This window comes from Denticeps clupeoides, chromosome 4 (genome assembly GCF_900700375.1).
Source record: "Denticeps clupeoides chromosome 4, fDenClu1.1, whole genome shotgun sequence".
NCBI lineage: Eukaryota > Metazoa > Chordata > Actinopteri > Clupeiformes > Denticipitidae > Denticeps > Denticeps clupeoides.
This window is the reverse complement of record NC_041710.1, coordinates 34,971,181-34,992,336: the sequence shown is the minus strand read 5'-3', so window position 1 is coordinate 34,992,336 and position 21,156 is coordinate 34,971,181. Positions and strand designations below refer to the sequence as shown.

General features: G+C 43.7%; 1 protein-coding gene across 2 annotated transcripts in view; it reads right to left on the bottom strand.

The window, feature by feature from the left end:
• The window catches only part of cdk14 (cyclin dependent kinase 14), a 65,664-nt gene that overhangs the window by 21,119 nt on the left and 23,389 nt on the right, over positions 1-21,156 (bottom strand). For both annotated transcript variants that reach the window (XM_028976627.1, XM_028976628.1), the window contains 2 exons: positions 14,795-14,918; positions 3,685-3,805 (listed from right to left, as the gene is read on the bottom strand). In XM_028976627.1, the coding sequence (XP_028832460.1) occupies positions 3,685-3,805; positions 14,795-14,918 (245 nt within the window). The remainder of the gene's footprint in view (positions 1-3,684; positions 3,806-14,794; positions 14,919-21,156) is intronic.

Below are 21,156 nucleotides of genomic sequence, written 5' to 3'. Positions count from 1 at the left end.
ATGACGAACCATTCATTGTTGTCGGAGATTTCAACCATGCAAATCTAAAGTCAGTTCTCCCTAAATTCCATCAAAATGTGGACTTTGCGATGAGAGGGGATGAAAAACTGGATCTCGTAAACACTGACGTCACCATTGCATTGGAGCCCTGCCCCTATCTCGGCCAAACAGACCACATCACTGTCATACTAATACCATCATACAGATCGCTCATCAGGTGCACAAACTGGTTCTGAAGCAGGGGAAAACCTGGCCGGCAGAGGCCATTTCTGGCTTTGAGTACACTGACTGGCAAATATTTCGGGAGGCTGCGACAACACCATCAACTTGGGGGACTTCACGACATCAGTGAACAGCTACATCAGCAAATGCACTGATGTCGCCAAGCCCACCACAACAAGAACAACCAGAAGCCCCCTCCTCTATGCTAATGTGTACCCTGCTTTTGTTTCTAACCTTTTCCCCTAGCTTCCTGACCTCAGCCCAATGCTGTTCAACCTGCTGACCCACGACTGTGCAGTGATGCACAGCTCCAACCACATCATCAAGTTCGCTGATGACACGACTGTGGTGGGTCTCATCAGCAAGAACGATGAGTCAGTGTCCAGAGAGGAAGTGCAACCACTGACAGGCTGGTGTATGGTCAACAATCTATTTCTGAACATGGTTTGATGCTGGCCTACAAAGCCAAACATGGAGTAGCACTATCCTACCTCACAGCCCTTATTACACCTTGCACTGCACCTCGTGGTGGAATGAACTTCCCCTGGAGGTCAGAACAGCTCCGTCTCTGAGCACCTTCACACGGCAGTTTAAGACCTTCCTCTTTAGAGAATATTTAGATGAACTTGTAACCTTCTTATTGTCTGACTTGTGTATAGAAACTAGAACAGAGTGAATAAAAAGATTTTATTAATAGTTGGGAGTCCTAGTGAACCAGAATTGACCACTTCGTTGATTGTAACTTAGAAGCACGTTGTAAGTCGCTCTGGATGAGGGCTGCCAAAAGCCTTAAATGTAAATGTTTGGGAACTGCACCATATTGGACCGCCAGGCCCTACAACGGATAGTGAGGACAGCTGAGAAGATCATCGGAGTCTCTCTTCCCTCCATAACGGACATTTACCACACACGCTGCGTCAGGAAAGCCACCAGCATTGTGAAGGATTCTACGCATTTTTCACATGCACTCAGCAATAGCTTTATATCACAGGCAATCACACAACTGAACTCTCAAGGTTTCACCCCTCACTGACACACACACTTGCACTACCTCTGTTATATTGAGCAATATTATCTATCTGTAATATCATCTACTAATGCACAGTTCCATTTTGCACAGCAATATTTGACTTCATTTCACCTGGTTAGTGCTGTCTAACATATTTGTCTACACGGTTTTGTTAAATGTTATTCTTGTACTGCCTGTGTCCCCTGTTTGCACTTTATGTAGCCCAGTTTGTCTGTGTTGCACACGTACACTTTATGTCGGTATGTAACGTTGTCTATTTGTTCAAATGTTCCATGTAGCACCAGGTTCCGGAGAAACATTATTTCGTTTCACTATGTGCTGTCTAACACGTATATACTGAAATGACAATTAAGCTCAACTTCATTTTTACCCATCACCCTTAGTGAGCAGTGGGCAGCCATGACAGGCGCCCGGGGAGCAGTGAGTGGGGACGGTACGTTGCTCAGTGGCACCTCAGTGGCACCTTGGCAGTTCGGGATTCGAACCAGGCTTTACAGTGGAAGTGTCAATGGGGTCCGGAGTTTCATTGTTGTCCTGTGTAATGTTCCCTAATCGTTCTCACCTGTGTTAAATGTATAAAGCTGCCCTGTTTGTTTCTGTTCGCGGTCAGGTCTTTGACGTTATGTTCAGTGTTCACCCATGTCAACGTCTCGGATGTCTCCCCTGTCCTGTGATTCAGTATTAAACCCCTGTTTCGTGATGTCAGGTGATAGCGTCCTTCATTCCTCGTCACTCTTCGTCCTCCTCTCCGTTCACCTGCCTCGTCATGCCCACATGGACGTGACAGGAAGAGGGCAGACACGGCACAGGGACTGGCACAGCATCTGCACCGGGGCCCACGGCAACAGATGGACATCTTTAACATGCTGAAAGTGGCACATAGCTAAGTGATTGTCATTGTGATACATAGTGCACACAATGAAATGTGTCCTCTGCTTTTAACCATCACCCTTAGCAGTGATGGGCAGCCATGAAAGGAGCCCAAGAGATGAGAGATACTGTAGCTAAGTGTGTTGACACAGAATTTGTTTTGCCACGACTGCATATCATCATGCATTTACTGTTTTTACTATTCTGAGACACACACTGTTAACCTGCTGAAATCCGTTGCTACCATTTTAAGCTACAGTCCCTGCTGATTTAGTACATTTTCTTTTAAAAAATCCATCTATAATCTCAATGTTTGAGCAATAACAAAAAATACAAAATTAAGTATTTCGAAAAAAGTTACCAAGCAGCAAGATTTTTGGCCCCCAGTTGTATTTTATACAGGTAAGGAGCAGACATTGAGAGCTTCTCAGTTTGTTATCTGTATAAAAGACTCCCATCCATAGAAGCAATCAATCTATCCAGATTCTAAACTCTGCACCATGGCCAAGACCAAAGAGCTTTCCAAGAATGCCAGGGACAAGATTGTGGGCCTACACAAAGCTGGAATGGGCTACAAGACCATCGGTGAGAAAGAGACAATGGTTTGTGTGATTCTTTGCAAATGAAATAAGTAGAAAGAATGGAGCTGTCACTCAAATAACTGCTGGCCAATCAGGCATTGTAAATTTAAAACGGGGTGGAGCGGCTGAAAGGCCAGCATGAAACTGCTCCATCCCCTTATTTTACATTTCAAGATCATATTTTTGTTTGATATTAGGAAAGTTTTGTTTCAAAATGTTGGCACATTAAATTTGGACCATTACAACTGACAAACATACGCTCTACTGCTTATGTTCAGAACATATTTCTATTACATTCCTATTACAGCAGTATTTGCACATTGTTACTCTGCACCTTCATGACTCTTTTCACTGTTTTTTTGCACTGTCTGTATTGTTATTCTGCTGTCACTGCTTGTCGCTCAATCTGGCTGGACAATTTCTACAAGCTGGTAGCCAAAGTAAACCGTACAACATGCCCTTTTTTTACTTCCTGACTAGCGAGAATGCGACTGCTCTTCTATCACCACGTTCCACAACTTTTCTTTCTAGTTCTTTCAGTTCCTTTGACATCATGCTTGGTTTGTTCTCTGATATGAACTGTGGGACCTTATATAGACAGGTGTGTGCCTTTCCAAATCAGGTCCAATCAACTGGTTTTCCACAGATGGACTCCAATTAAGCTGCAGAAACATTTCAAGGATGATCAGGAGAAACAGGAGGCACATGAGCTCAAGTTTGAGCATCATGGAAAAGGCTGTGAATTTTGAGGACCCAAACATATGGTGTCAAAATGTACAAGCAGAATCTTTGTGGAAAACATAAGAGGGATTCAATTCCTATGCCAGTATCTGCAAAATAAATAAAAGCTTCCTAACCTGAACCTGCATGAATTACATTATTCTTACTGACATTTATGAGTCTTCAGGTGTGTGATTCTTATTAATGTTCCTAGCCTCACTTACTCAAGTTTAGACACAGACATACAGTGAGAAGACGCACCACATGTCCAAGCAGGTGGAGTATTCTGTAGAGCCAAGCAGCACATCCGGGGGTCTGTACCACAGGGTCACAACCTCGTTTGAGTAGGTATGACTGGGGACAGACTTAGCACGGGCTAGACCTGTAGAGACAGAGAGAGAAATTGATATTATTTTATTATAACCACTTCCTAACACCGGGTGTTAATAAGTAGAAGTACTCTCACCAGTACTCACAATATTCATAAGTCAAGAGATTTCAAATCAGAGAATAAAATCAAATAATTATTATAGTTGCCGTGCTTCAGAAACACACCCATACAAACATTTTCTCTACAGACCCAGCGGGACAACATTAACAGTCCTCTTTATTTCACTTAATAACAGAATCTCACTTAAACCAGACCAACTTTCTGCTGCTGCAAATGGTCCAAGTAAAAATGGGCTATTTAACACATCCTGACATCCAGGATGGAGAGGTCTCCCGTCAGACCTGTAATTTTCAGTCAATGATATAAAACAAAGGGGCGATAGGGTGAGGAAATGCCATTCCACACCACAAAGTCCATCATCGACAGCAGGGGAGAGATGTTAACACAGTGTACAAGGGAGTTCTCCATCCACACATACCAAACCAAAACTTGAGTGCAGCACATCTGCGCATGTGTTTATTAGAGAAGAATATTTCTGTCTCAACCACAGTGATATCCAGAGATTCTGCACAGGGTCAATCTACAGAAAGCTACTCTTTACAGTTGTTCTCACAGACATCTCTGTCAGACAAGCCATTGTTCCTAAGTGTTTTAATGCCACTACCTTTATTCCACTGAATGACTATTGAGGTATAGCACTCACACCCATCATGATGAAGTGCCTCCAGGGTTAGTTAAAAATTTGCCAAATAATAAAGTAAAAATCACATTACATCCAGATGGCCTGATACATTTGATCAAATTTAATTTGCATACTGCCCATATTGCTCCACCCAAGATTGTTTGTCTTGCATGCTCGTTGTCGAGAAGAAGAGGATAGAAAAAGACAACACACACAATCTGCTTCATTACCAGCTTAAAAAAAAAAAAAAGAAAGAAACAGCAGAGAAACCATAGCAACGGCCAACTTCTGTATGAATCACAGTAAATTAATAAATACTAAATGTAACTGAAACAGTACATGAAACATGTAAATTTAACAGTTCTATACAATATATATTTAGAAGCAGTCACCTTTCAAGACAGTGTCTGTCTGTGACTACCTGTTTCTACAATTCATTTAGTCACTATGCAATATTTTAATATTTGAAATATTGAAATGTGTGAGGTACTTGCTAACTTACCAGTGTGAAAATGGGTTAGTAAATTCAGAGATGCTGCACAAAAATGGAGTTAAGGGTTCTGATCGTGACTCAGTGTAAAGGTAGGGGTGGTAGTAGCCTAGAGGGTAACACACTCGCCTATGAACCAGAAGACCCAGGTTCAAACCCCACTTACTACCATCGTGTCCCTGAGCAAGACACTTTACTTTACTTTGCAGACGCTTTTATCCAAAGTGACTTACAAGAGGAAAACACCAGCAATTCTTGTTCAATTTCTATAGATTTTGAGTTTACAAAACTAAGAGCCCTGATAAGGACTAACTTGTCAGAAAAAGAACATGCACTTAACCCTAAGTTGCTCCAGGGGGGACTGTCCCTGTTACTACTGATTGAAAGTCACTTTGGATAAGGTCGTATGATAAATGCTGTAAATGTAAATGTAAATGGGGCTGCATACAATGGTGTATGTATGCCACAAATGGTATGTATGCCAACTAGCTTGTAGAGTGCCTGAAGTTAATGCAATGTGACAATTCAATGCATATTGTAACTGAGACATACAGGATTTTAAAGAATGTATGTGCAATGCGAAAGATGAGCATTAAAATAATTACAAAGGCAGGTATGCTTCTTAGAACCTGCATTGTGCTGGGTGCATCACTGCTAGCAATGGTGGCGACTGACGGCTATACTGGCATGCCCTCAGATGTTGGGGGGATGGTTTGGTGTGTCCATCACCCTGCCGGGAAAGGGTGATGGACACTCTCTGCAGCAGGTGGGGGCGCTGCCGTCCTGCCCAGAAATGTTTCTGCGACCGCAGCTGGAGACACAAGTTCCCTGCGAGGCAGGAGCGCAGGTGCTTCATACAGCTCACTTCAGCAATATTCGCTTCCTCGCTCTCTTTCTTCCTCCTCAAACACCAGGAAGAGGGGGAATGATGTAGAGGCCAAGATGGTTTGGCACATTCATGGTGGCGAGTGGATGCCCTGCACTATTCCACCACCACTCATCATCGTCATTGCTGACATCATCAGTTTCGGCGTTTTCCCACCCGACCTGGGCACAGTTGAGGATGGCACAGAATGAGTCAGTGTGAACTTCTCCCACCTGCTCACAGGCGGGTTGGTGCTGCTGGTCGCGCTGGAGCCACCCACTCGCCACAGCACAATGTGCCTTGGTGCGACCCTCTGTATATACCGTATTTATTTATAAAGCACTTTAACACAACAAATGAGCCGACCAAAGTGCTGTACATTAAAATAAAAACTGAAAATGAATTTTACCAGGGGCATTCCTGGAAGATGCTCAGAGAATGTGCAGACCAGTCCAGACCAATGTGCCAGACCGATGTTCTCACCGACAACTTTAACACTCTCATGGTTCCAACGTGTCTCAACGCCTCCACCACCACCAATCTTGTAGAAACTTTAATGACCAGATTCTAATAATACACAGCCTCAAGATGGATTGTGTAACACTAGGCTGGCCCACCGTGTGGCACCAGAACACTGTCTTGTGTAGAAAGATTACCTCCATGTGTTCTGCATTCCCTCACTCTATTGTCACTCGTGATATTTGTATCTCTCTCAATACATCTTTTCTGTTTGCATACAGAAAATTGAATTTACTCTACGTTTCACACCCCCTGTGTCATTTGATGTCGTACACCAGTGCCTCTTGCTTACACTTCTACATGACATAATAGACAACCAAATGAAGAGGCACAGCTGACAGTTTACCACCAATTGGTGAAAAACTTGTGTGACAGTAAGAATGAAGGACCTAACTCCGACGTCCCAGAGACACTCCACACATGGTTCATCCATGCACCCGCAGCTCACTATACCATGCCAAAGCTGCTTGGCTAGCAAAGAAGGTGATGACGTCAGCTGGAGGTGTGTGTACCCTGGGGAAGAGTGCTGGGAAGTGGAAGATGACAAGCAATGAAATTTGGAGGAGCTATAAGGACAGGATGACTGTCTGTTGCAATCCACTGGCAACCTCCCTGCTATTCTGGTGCTCGTGTTGGGAACTTGAACCCCTGCCTTATTGCTGCTCTCACCCTAAAAATCTTGGAGTTGCCAGCTTTGTTCAGAGCTATCGAACAAGACGGTGAGCTAAAACACATTAGTTGAAGTTGAGCTTTATTGTCATTTGAGTTATGTGCGTGTTAGACAGTACATAGTGAAACAGAATAATGTTTCTCCGGAACCTGGTGCTACATGGAACATTTGAACAATTCGTCAATGTTACATAGTGACAGAGCACATGTGCAGCACAGACAAACTGGGCTAAATAAAGTGCAAGAGTAACATTTCACCAAAAAACATTTAGACAACAATGAGACAGACAGCACTAAACAGGTGAAATGAATAACGGATACATAAAAACAGTGCAAATGCTGCTGTGCAAAATAGAACGGTGCATTAATATATAATATTACTCAAAATAACAGAGGTATTGTGTGTGTGTCCTGAGTGGAATGTCACTGAGTGTTCAGGTGTCTGATGGCCTGTGGGATGAAGCTGTTGCATAGTCTGGCAGTGAGGGGGTGAAGAGTGCAAGTGAGGGGAGTGTAGAGTCCATCACACTGCTAGTGGCTTTCCGGATTCAGCGTCTGTTGTAAATGTTCTACTCCAGGGTTGTGCCCTGTCATCTTGGTGCAAAGCCTCACTTCCTTCCATCCTTCTGGTTTCCATGTGGTTGGCTGCTGCATCTCCAGTTTGCTTGACTTCAGTACCATCCTCATAGCACCTGACCCCACCTCCTGATGGTTAACAGTATTGGAACTGGATTCTTGGACTGTTGAAACTCACAGGAGTTGTTGCTACGCACACATTTTATCTTCTGGTTAGTTTCACAGCTCTGGTGGACTATTTAGCCAATTGTTAGAGGCTGTTAGAAGATGGCGGGTAACAAGCCAAATGCAGCCCAGAACAGAGAAAGTAAGGTAATCATGACAGTTCAACAAATAAACTCAAAAGTGTGGTCAAACAGGTCAAACATACAATCTGACAAAGGACAAAGAACAGGCCAACCTTAAATAACCTGGGGGACATGATAAATAGCTGAGAGCCATAAGCACAATTAGCCGCATGTGTAATTGATCGATGAGGTCCAAGAAGTGGCAAAAAGCAGGTAGGGGTAGAGTTAAAGACCAAAACAAAAAGCACATGGCAAACAAAGACAAAAACACATTGACAGGTAATACCCCAATTGTCCAGCAGGGAGGCCTGAGACCAAAGCTGAAATGGCAGAAAACTGACAATAACCCCCTCCAAATGGGCAAACCTTTGGGCTGAAGGAGACAATGAAAGTCTTTAATGAGAGCAAGGTCCAAGAAATACTGAGCATTCTTCAGTTGCTGGTTCACTATCTCTGTCTGGCCTGTGCATGAAACTCATGGACAAACAGAAGTTTGCAAATACTAAGGGCCCCTTATCGGACACTACCTCAACAGGTAATCCATGTAGTTGAAACACATGCTGGATCAGGAAGTGTTTGCAGCAGAATAATCTCCCAATGAATGCTTCACAGCATCTGGATCCAGGGTGACCACATATCTGGGAGGAATGACCCCACTGCAGAACCTGTGAGCAGACAGAGCGAGGAACAAAGAGACGGTTAGTGGGACATTGACTGTGTCCAGACTTGTCAACTTGGGCTGTAGCTAGAATGGATTCAATCTCCCACACTGATGCTCCCACAACAGTGCAGTGGAAGGATGGTGCTGGGTTAGAGGGAACTCTAACAGGAACTTTAACTTGGGTTTAAGATTCTTGTGGCTGGGATGAAAAACCAGGAAAAGACCAACTGGCTTGATAGGGATTGAGATTTTTGTCCTCAAGATTCTTACAGTCAGTCCAGACCTTGAGCTGTGTTCAAGCCAATGTCTCCATTCCTCCAATGCTAGTATAACAGCTAGCAATTTCCTACTACTGACATCATAATTCCACTCAGTGAGGTTGAGGATGAGGGGAGTATATAGTACAAGGGTGGATGATCTCTTCCTCGGCTGAATGGGACAGGACTGCCTCAAATCTGATATCAGAGTCATCCACTTCCACAATGAATGTATCTGGGTTGGTTTTTCAGAATGGAGGCTGAGCTTAACCACTGCTTCAGGAGTGATTCTTCTGTGTTGGGAGACCAAGTCAGTGAGATTAAAGCTGTGAGTGGAGTGTATGCAATGCGCGTATGAAGTCGCCGTAGGAATTCACAAAGCTAAGGAACACTGAATCGCTTGGAAGGTACCAGCCATTCCAGCACTGCCCTGACCTTTTATTGAAACACATGGATGGCTCTGAGGACGTTATTAATCAATGCTTCAAACACTGCTGGGGCATTAGTAAGGTCGAATGGCATAAAAAATATTCACAATGACTGTGAGTTATGTTTAAAGCTGTGTTTCATTCATCAGTGGTGGCCTAGCAGGCAAGGAAGTGGACTCGTGACCAGAAGGATGCTGGTTTAAATAATTAAAAGGCATAAGGCGATCAATGCGTGATCACAAAGAGCAATCACTCTTCTCAACAAAGAAAAATCCAGCATCTGCATGGAAGGACGAAGAACAGATTATACTGGTTTCCAGTGATTCTTGGATGTACTTGGTCATGGCCTCAGTTTCAGGTTATGACAGAGAATGCAGACAGTACATAGGAGGCAAGGTGCCAGGCAGAAGTTCTATGGCAAAATCATAAGGACAGTGTGTGGGAGAAGGAAGCCCTGGGCTTACTTAAGATGGCCTTCAGATCCAGGTACTTTGGAGGAACACTTGACAGATCTCGGAAATCTTCAGGTCTTGAGCTCTTAAAAAAGCTGTGGCCATATTTTGTAGTGTGCACTGTGATTCACAATTACAAACACTTCACTTCATTCTTCAAAATGAAGTGTAGTCAAAATTAGGCTCAAAACTAGTCAAAATGATGTTTAGTGTGTGTTTCCTCCATATGCTTCTCTACAACGCCTGGGCATGCTCCTGATGAGGTGCCGGATTGTCTCCTAATGGATCTCCTCCCAGAACTGGAGTAAAGCATCCACCAAATCCTGGACAGTCTGTGGTGCAACGTGGTGTTGGTAGATGGAGAGAGAGAAATGTGCCGCACGGTGATGAGCTGTAAGCAGAACCCCCACCTGTGGATGTCAGACCTACATACCACCCACATGGAGTCTGTGCATTTGAGATGACACTTGCACATTTGTGGCTTGCTGGAGGTCATTTTGCAGGCTCTGGCAGTGCTCCTCCTGTTTCTCCTTGCACAAAGGAAGAGGTAGCGGTCCTGCTGCTGGGTTGTTGTCCTCCTAAGGCCTCCTCCACGTCTCCTGATGTACTGGCCTGTCTCCTGGTAGTGCCTCCATGTTCTGGACACTACGCTGACAGACACAGCAAACCTTCTTGCCACAGCTTGCATTGATGTGCCATCCTGGATGAGCTGCACTACCTAAGCCACTTGTGTGGGTTGTAGACTCAGTTTCATGCTACCACCAGAGTGAAAGCACTGGCAGAATTCAAAAGTGACCAAAACCTCAGCCAGAAAGCATAGGAAATGTCTTCACCACCTGCAAAACTTCGCCTTTATTGGAGATGTCTTTCTAATTGCCTATAATTTCCACTTGTTGTCTATTCCATTTGCACAACAGCATGTGGAATGGACTGTCAATCAGTGTTGCTTCCTAAGTGGACAGTTTGAGTTCACAGAAGTGTCAACATCCCTAATACATACAAATCCACTCATGGTCGTATTGCAAGAGAGTCAGTGTCTTTGTAACATGGCAAACCACTGAAAAATGTGAAAAGTCCCCCTCATGACCTAGTAGCTTTCTAGTAGTATACATTTCCATTTTTTTTGCTCTGAGCACTGTTTGCTGTTTTGTGAGAGGAAGCAGCAGCTTTAGAGTTGCTCCATTAGCAGAAAAACAGCCTATGAGCAGTCCGTGCTCACCTGATGACACAGACGTCCTCTTGTACTTGCATTGTGATAATCATAATCAAATCGAATTTTGAGACCAATGAAAGTTCACACCTTTAGTATGTAACAATTTGGATGGTGAAATGTAAACCATCATCCCGCCTTGAATAGGCTCAATTGGGATTGAGGTGAAACCAACCTGGAGGATAAATTTGTGGGCACAAGCCAACTTCCCTCAGATTGACAAAGTTCTGTGGATGCAGAATGAAACATCTCTACCTTAAAGACAGAAAGTCCAGTTGCCACAACTCAACTTTCAGACAAATTCACCTGGATGACTGAGAATCTTCACAGACTAACTTATGATAGTCATGAAGAAATGGAGTGACAAAATGACTACAATGATTAAGCCGTGATAAGATATCTCACTGTTCATGTATACATGGACTTACCACAGGACCAGGTCCAAGTACCAAGAGGTCCATTTAGAGTAAAATCTGATTCAAACATAACCCCAGCACATATTACTGAGCCAGAGTACCAGAATGATGCCCAAAAGTTTTATAGAGTAATGCAGCGATGAACAGACATTAGCAAAATGCAGGTCAAGAACCAAAAGCTGTCACTGTTACCCCACAGAGATATTCCATTATTTCATGGAAACATCCTTTGATTTAGTTAATTCATAAAAGCATTTGAGCAGGCTGTAGAAGTAATTAGGACTGTGCGATATGACATAAAATTCAGATTGCAATATAAATTAAACCATAGAGTTCAATAGATTCAGGAGCTCCTTGACCATGGGCTTTAAATGTAATTTAAATGTAACTTACATTTACATTTACATTATTTGTCCAGAGCGACTTACAACGTGCTTAAGTTACCATCGATGAAGAGATCAATTCCGGTTCACTAGGACCCCAACTATGAATACATCTATTCAGAATACACTGCAGCAGGAAGTATTTTTACAGATACATCCACATATAGCATAACCTTATGCCAGATAAAACAATATCTGGGCAATTCTACTGAAAGTGGACTTTCTGTTACTTTCTTTACCTTTCTTTCTGTAAGGTACAAATGATAATATAAAACTATGCATAAAATATTTTAAATATTAAAATAACACTGTGCTTGTTAATATTTTATCATGGAACCAAGATGGCGCCCATGTTAGTGGCCTGCCGTCTGTTGCTACCCTTTCTCCCCGTGTTTTATTGTTTTGTCTTCTTTTTATGTGCTATAGCTGCTACATGTTTACTGTTAATGTATAACCTTCATATACTTTTGGAACTTCGTGCATCTGCCACAAAGTGGAGTCAGTCTGGTCCTGAAAACCAGGCTTTTCCTTCTCAACTCTTCTTCAGCTTGCCAGAGAAACGTGGTGGGTAGCTGGCGAAGCTGAGGCCAAGCGTGTCTTGCCAACCCAAGGTCTTCCTGGTCCAACAATGACTGAACCCTCGCAAATCCGTGTCCCGGCCGAGTCTTCTTTACTTCACATGAACTGGACTTTCTCTGCTTGACAGAAACCTGGATGTCTCCTGGTGAGTCCAGCACTCTCGCAACTGCTGCCATATGACATAATTCTCTAAGGAGGCTTAGCAACAGTATTTCAATCCAAATTCGAGTGCAATCTCACTCTTTGAACTGGGTCATTCGCCTGTGATTTCTCCACGATGGATTATCGGCCGCCTAAATACAATAAGGATTTTTAACTGAATTTTCAGACTTTCTGGCAGATTTCATGGCCAGATACAATCAAGTGATCTTTGTGGAAGATTTTAATATTCATATGGTCAAGGACCTCCTGAATCTATTGGAATCTCTTAAGTTGGAACAATCAGGGGAATACACTGGACCTTGTTTTAATACGTGTACAATCAGAAATTGGAGAAGCAGGGTTTTCTGTTCATAAGCCTGTTTCACTTGATTTTACTTTTCTTGTTCAACTTGTGAAGCCGTCTGTTCCACTACTGTTCACTTTTGTGCCTCTTTTACTTGTAACCAACCCTCACTGTCTGGCAATCCCGAGGAGATATTACTCCGATTTAGCTTCATCCAATTTTGAAAAAGTGAAACTCATTATGGCCCAGATCGTGCCACATCTTGGCCACTCATTGATTTCACCACCAAATGTTGCAGTGTTTGACCAATTTGAGCCACTATCTCTTATATGTAGAGCAACTTATTGCTGAAAATAAACCCTCAGGTTCCCCCTTAGATGTTATTCCTTCTCGCCTTTTCAAAGAGGCATTCCCAACTTTCTATTTGGCAGATTTATTTTGGGGCATTTTATCCTCTCCGTCATTAACAGTAGCCTCATCTCTGGTGTGGTGCCCAAAAGTTTTAAGCATGCTGTTGTTCAACCTCTGTTATAAAAACAGGTCTCGACATTAATGCATTATCAAGCTTTAGGCCGATTTCAAAGTTACCTTTAATTCTAAACTTCTTGAAAAGGTTGTTCATGTCCAGCTACAAACCTTTTTGAACAGAAATGCATTACTGGAAGTTTTTCAGTTTGGGTTTAAATCAAATCACAGTACAGAAATGGCTCTGGCTTTTAATGACATTCTCTTAGCAAATAATTCTGGGGACTCATGTTGTGCTTCTCGATTTCAAATCATATCTGTGTGATAGATGCCTCTATTAAGGACTCTTTCTCATCTTCAACAGCTCTTCTATGGGGGGTACAGCAGTGCTCCATTGTGGGTCCTCTTTTATTCTCATGTCTGTCCTGTTCTTGGTAATTTAGTTTACATTTTTTTATTTTTGTATTTAATGTATTTTGGTCATCTCCTTTTTTGTGTTAAAGTGCTTTATAAGTTAATATGGCATGGCATGGCATGGTATGGTATGCAGTTCCTCTAGGATTCAAAGATTTGTGATTTTTATATTATTTTTCACCAATAATAACAGGCTAGTACTTTGCCTGGTCATTTCCATGCATGCTGTCAGTACCCAATCGTTACCACTTGCCTGATTGGTCATGGATGGTATGGATTGGGTAATGAAACACATGCTGACACAAACCCGGAAGTGCGCAGCGACGCGCAGATTACTGACAGATTGAAGGCTTGTTTTATTTTTTGTATTTTTAAGACTTACTATTTTTAAAATGATTTATAAGACCTTATTTTTTTGGAAACTCGACCTTAGGATTTAAAGGATCCATGGAAACTGTGCCGTGAGCTCTGTGCACTCACCCAAAACTAATGGCCATTAGTAGGTGTGGTTTCGCAAAGGCCTTTTTCATTTTAGTGTGGAGTGGATATTTCTGTGGTATAATTAAAATTTCTCCCATTATCCAAATTTAAATCACATCCATTTTTAACGCGCAGCCCTAGGCTGAATGTAATACAGACAAACTGTACTTCTTGGAGATATTCCAGAGGAGGACCAAGAGACTTGGTTAAAAGTTGTTGTCATGATCCGGTCCGGCAGAGGTTACTCCAGGTCCGGAGTTCGGACCGGAGTTTCATGTTAGTCCTGTGTAATGTTCCCTGATTGTTATCACCTGTGTATCATTGTATAAAACTATCCTGTTCGTGTCTGTTCACCGTCAGGTCATTGTGTGGTGATGTTTCCCTTGTCCTTTGTATTATGTATTAAACCCCTGTCCAGTGACGTTGTGCGTATGCGTCCTCCTTCCTCGCCATGTCCAGCCATTGTGACAGTTACTTAGTTCTTAGTTCCTTGTCTCTGTTTCTGCAAAAATGTCATAACACCATAGAATATAACCCAAGATAACCCTACCAACATTAAAAAATACCTTACCTTTGCTTATGATATACAAGAGAGAAAAGGCCATAGAGCCAGATTTGTGAATTTAGTGGAATTTGTAAATATACAAGAAATAATACGGTTAGACAACAGACAGCACAAAATACCTGGTCACACAAACTCACCAAAGTCTGCAAGTTTGAGCTCTCCCATGTCGCTGATGAGCAGGTTCTGCGGTTTGAGGTCCCGGTGCAGGATGTGTTTTTGGTGGATGTAGGAAAGACCCCTCAGCAGCTGGAACAGGAACAACTACAGAAACACAGAAACAGCATCTTTTACAAACACACATAAGGTTGTACTGACTAAGGTTGAAATCCTGAGTTTAAAGACCTTCAGAAAATATATAAAGCTGCAGATACATTTTCAGTATACAACAGTATACCGATATAGCCGTAAGTCACTGACTTGGATCCAGTCAATTAACATTTAACCAATCAGGTATTTTAAACACACACACTTAGGAATGGGAATTAAAAAACGGTTGCCATCCATGAAGGACTGCGGTGGTTTTTATGGAAACCTGGCAGAACAACATCATCCCCGACAAGGCTATTATGCTAACAAAGGCTGCAGGTTATCTGCCCAGACAGCGAAGCAGACACATTTGGAACAGCTCACAGCAATGGCTTATGTATTTACATATTTACATCAATAATTTCTTTACACAGAATGGTGTGGAAGCACAGGTATGATGCTGGGGACTGGCCCCACCAAATTCATCGTCACATGCATGCCCAGTGGCTGGGTTATGTTGAGTTCCTGAGGAGCTAATATACTGGATGTGGTTTACATGAACACTAAAGCTACATACAGAGCAGCCCTCAGTCCCCATTACAGTAATGTTCACTCCAGCACACATCTCCCTGCTGAAAAGAGTAAAATCTGGAATAAAAAGGTAAGAACCTTGCCACAGATGTGTGAAACTGATGCCTGCCTTTCAAATTACACCCTCCCTTGACAAACTAGCAATGTCTCTTACTGCAGCCAGCATGAGGACAACCCTTACTAGAGTCATAGTGACCCTCTAAGCTTCTGGACCTGACAACATACCTACAGGACCGCTACCTCTTCCTGACAACATACCAACATAGGTGCTCAAGAGCTGAAATTCTGTGGAGACATCTTCATAAAGTATGAGCCAGTAGTTTATATTGATATTGATCTATTTGCATGGATTGGTCAATATTCTGGCTGTAAGTAAATATAAGTGAATATCTGTTAGCACGCAATGCAGATATTTGTCACAAAAACAAGCAAATAGCAAGTGTGAATAACTGGACACAAGCACAGAAACCTCCCTTCAAAATATGGCAACTAGACCATATCAGAGTGTTAGACTGAAGAGCCAAAGGTCCCTGGTTCAATCCCTGGTTTCGGCAAAGCTTGTTGGACTGTGCACATGCATTTTTTTTGGAGCAGTGGTTGCCTAGCAGTTAAGGAAGCGGCCCAGTAATCAGAAGGTTGCCGGTTCAAATCCCGATCCGCCAAGGTGCCACTGAGGTGCCACTGAGCAAAGCACCGTCCCCACACACTGCTCCCCGGGCGCCTGTCATGGCTGCCCACTGTTCACTAAGGGTGATGGGTTAAATGCAGAGGACAAATTTCACCGTGTGCACCGTGTGCTGTGCTGCTGTGTATCACATTCACTTCACTTAAAGATAATGAAAAGTAATGGACATACTGTACACTTTGCTTGTGGCCCATCTATATGGTGTATTATTAAGATCATGCATTTTGCCTCATTCATATATGTTCATTTTCATTTTTCATTTACAGCATTTATCAGATATATAAACATACAAGAGAAACATTAGAAAATGCTATGAGATCATCGCTTCAAAAGCAAGAAAGGAGAAGGCCGATATGGAATATCCTGGCCAATATTAATTAAAACTTCCAGACTCATTTTTTTTTTTAAAATTCAAAATACATACAAAAGGCATAGAGACCACTGGTCTCTTGTATTATCGAATTTTACCTAGAAAGTGATTTGCCTTTAATTGGGGCCTGAACACAGAAGGTGTAAATCCATTTTTTTGTTTCTAGTTTTTTATTACTATTGTTCTAATTCATATAATTAACATATAATTTTGTATGTTGTGAACATGTTCCTTATGATGTGTTTATAAGGAATTTCTGATATGTTGAACAGTTTCTTGCCTATGACACTTCAAATGCAAGGTACCAGCTATGATTTTGGAGCAAACTGTTTGTTTTGTATCCTGTGGGAATACAATTTAATTTATATACCCAAAACTTGGTCACCATGTCTATCAATACAATCTGAACAAATTTCCAATTCACATCTATTAGCAAAAATGCATACAAAATTATTATTTTTTACATGACGTGTTCTCACATCCCAGACTTTCAAGCTCAGTTCATTTACATAATATCCAATTCACACCAAAATTATTGATCATCAAGACAGCAAGTTCAATATTTCACACGTTAAAACGTATTTCTATCTTTGACAGTGTTGCCATGTGGTGGTGTTAATTTTGCCTGTTACTAAGTCAGTCTGAAGCAGAACGCAAGTTCCCATGTGTGATTCTCTGTGTATGTGAAGCTTGTAAAGACTAAGAGGGACAGGGTTTTGCTTGCTCTTTGATTGTGCTGGAGAGCAGCAGGGGGGATTACTCTCATAGGAGAAGAGGAACTGTTCAATTAATACTGAATTTGGTAAAATAACTCTGCATGCATCCATTGTTGTACGATAACATCACAGGGCACTGCACCATGTTTGCAAGGCCCCAGTAATCACCACTTGCAGTTATATTTCAAATGTAAAATGGCTGCTTTTCAAATTCAAATTTTATTTGTCACATACACAGTCATACACGGTATGATGTGCAGTGAAATGCTTTTTGCAACTGCTACAGACCACAGTATTGCAAATGTTGCAAGTAAACAATGAACCAATATGCAAATATTGCAAACATAACCAAATATTACACTTTTACATCTTTAACATAAAATATGTGTAACTGGTAGGGTGAAGGTGTGCAAATGAGTTAGAGTTTTTTTTTTTTACAATGTTTAAAGAAAGGAGAAAAAGAGCCATAAAAAAAAAAAAAAGGAATTTTGTGCAAAGTGGTTTTGTGCAAAGTGATTTTGTGCAAAGTGATTTTGTGCAAAAGAGTCCGGAGTGATTGGGGGTGAAAGTGCATAAATTCTATGTACTGTTGTTGTTGAGAGCTTGGACAGCCTGTGGGAAGAAGCTCCTCCTCATTCTCTCTGTGTTGGACTTCAGGGAGTGAAAGCGCTTCCCTGATCGCAGCAGAGAGAAGAGTCCATTGTTGGGGTGGGTGAGGTCCTTCACTATCTTACTGGCCCTGGTGCAGCACCGTTTGCTGTCGATAGATTGAAGGTCAGGGAGCTTGGTACGGATGATTCGTTTGGCTGATGGAACCACCCTCTGTAGGACTCGCCTGTCCTTCATGGTGCTGTTCCCGAACCAGGTTGAGATATTTCCCGTCAGGATGCTCTCTATGGTGCAGGAGTAGAAGTTCCTGAGCACCTTGGAGGGCAGTCTGAAGTCTCTCAGGGGTCTGAGGTGGTAAAGACGCTGCCGGGGCTTTTTCAAAACGGTGTTGATGTGACAGGACCATGACAGGTCCTGTGTGATGTTAACACCGAGATAACGGAAGCTGTTCGCTCTCTCCACTGGGCTCCTGTTGATGACAGGGGTCTGGTAGGTCCTCTCCTGCTTTGTACTGAAGTCCACTATTAGCTCCTTTGTCTTGCTGACGATCAGGTGGAGATTGTTTCTCTGGCACCAGTTCGCCAGATTTCCAACCTCCTCCAGGTAGGCCGTCTCATCATTGTCAGAGATCAGGCCCACCACGACAGTGTCGTCAGCAAACTTGATGATAGTGGTGGAGTTAGTAGTGGCTGTACAGTCATGGGTGTACAGGGAGTACAGCAGGGGGCTCAAAACACAGCCCTGGGGGGCTCCAGTGCTGGGGGTGATGGAGGTTGAGACATGTCCACCCATCCTTACTGCCTGTGGTCTCCCGGTTAGGAAGTTGGAGATCCACTGACAGAGAGATGAGCTGAGTCCCAGGTGCTCCAGCTTGGTGGTGAGTGTGGAAGGGATTATTGTGTTAAATGCTGAACTGTAGTCAATGAAAAGCATTTTAACATAATTTCCCTTCCGAGTGTCCAGGTGGGTGAGTGTAGTATGGAGGAGATGTGATATGGCATCATCTGTGGACCGGTTGGGACGGTATGCAAACTGTAGTGGGTCGAGTGTATCTGGTAGTGAAGAAATGATGAAGTCTCTGACCAGCCGTTCAAAGCTCTTCATCACTACTGAGGTGAGGGCTACAGGGCGGTAGTCGTTGAGGGAGGCAGGATGGGTTTTCTTGGGGACCGGAACAATGATGGACTCCTTGAAGCATGTGGGGATCACCGACTGAGATAGAGAGAGGTTGAATATCTCTGTGAACACAGGTGCTAGCTTGTCCGCGCAGGCTCTGAGGATTCTCCCCGAGATGCCGTCTGGTCCTGCTGCCTTCCTGGTGTTCACTCTCTTGAAGGCTCTCCTCACATCATGCTCGGTGATGACGAAAGTGTTCTCTGTGCTGGCAGTGTCCTCCTTCACCGCTTTCCTGACACTGTATGACGCAGCCTTGTATGGTTCCATGTCCCCGGAAGTGAGCCTTGCGTTATAGGCCGCGGTGCGAGATTTCAGAACGTCGCGGATGGTTTTATCCACCCACGGCTTCTGGTTGGGAAACGTTCTGACGATCGTTTTCTGAACGGTGTCGTCTGTTAGTTTCCCAATGAAACTCACAACCGCTTCCGCAAACTCACTGATGTTTCCGGAACTACTCTGGAACATGTCCCAGTCTGCGTCATCCAGTGCGTCCTGAAGAGCGGCCACCGATTGGTTTTTATTTTTGGTTTTGGTTTATGCTGAGGGCTCACTCAAAAACAGGTGCAAAAGAGTGCTTGCAGGAACCTCAGGGTGCTGCAGCATTAAAGTGGACACATTGTGTCTTCTTTTTTTAAGTTCTCTTCTTTTTTAAGTTTCTGGCAGTTTTCGGACCATCATACCTTTGTTTTCTGTTTTACAATTACATTTACAGCATTTATCAGACGCCCTTATTCAGAGCGACTTACAATCAGCAGTTACAGGGACAGTCACCCTGGAGCAACTTAGGGTTAAGTGTCTTGCTCAGGGACACAATGGTAGTAAGTGGGATTTGAACCTGGGTCTCCTGGTTCACAGGCGAGTGTCTTACCCACTAGGCTACTACCACCCTTTTTATCTCATTTGCTGCATTTATCAGATGGCCTTGTCCAGAGCGATCTCAGATGTCAAACTTCTGCACCTCCTTCCCCTTCAAACCATGATCCATTACAGCATGCTAAAACTCAAACCCAAGCCGGCAAAAGACAAGGAAGACCACCCCAGGTCACGCCAAGTGCGGAATCCAGCAAGGAGCGCAGGAGTGCGGACCCTATAGCAGGTCGCACCACAGCTTGGCAAGCTGTAGTGATCTGCAGGAGTGGTACCACCCGTCTGAGGGGGTCTCACCATGGTGAGACGAGCCATGGCGAGTGGGCAATGCCAGTGAGGTCCTCGAGTGCAGGGAGTGAGCACGACCATGTGCAAGGTTTTGGGAGGGCGAGCCATACGACAACGTCAGCAGCAATGATGCTGAGTTGTGGGAGGATGGAGCTGGGCCTGTGATTCCAACCGAGCACGCTCTGCCGGCTAGAACAAAGAAAGAAGATGGTTCCACCAGGGTGAGCTGGTGGAAGAGGGTGATGGTAGGTCCCTCACAGGAAACCTGCCTACCACTTCTGGTTGCAGACCTACCTCCCCTCTGTCTGGACCTTCCCCAAAATCCCAAGCGCCAAATCCACCCTTCCCAGCAGCCAAAAAACACCACGCCGTCATCCAGCATAGTGGTGGAGCTGTTTGTCTGTCTGTGGTCACCACCATTGCCTATGCTCCCAAGACCACCTGCAGCACAGAACCCTGTCCACTGCAGTCCCTGGCGAGAGTGCACAACAGCCATCGGCCTCCAGTCCCAGCACAGTGGCACCATCCACCATTGCCAATGGAGAAGAGGGTTGTAGTGACAGAGCCGGCTGGAACCCCACTTGGCCACTGAGCCAGCCAGGACACGTCCCCAGAGAGGCTGAATAGACCAAGCCGGGAGCTGGGCAGTGAGGTCTGGGACCATCCAGTCAGGATGTGCAAGGACAGGGCCTGCATGTCCCCCGAGGCGCTGGACAGACCAAGGCGGGAGAGCACTGGAGAGTTCTTGAAACATCCAGCCAGGACATGCAGGGACAGGGCCTGCATACTCCCGGAGCCACGACAGTAAAATCTACACAATCTGAACGTTGACCTTCATTTCACACAGTGAATAACTGATATTAATTTGAAAGTTAAGATCACTGTGATCTCATGTAAATCCCATTTTGCAATAATGTTCATCATGCAAGGTCACTGATGGTTGCGTAGGGA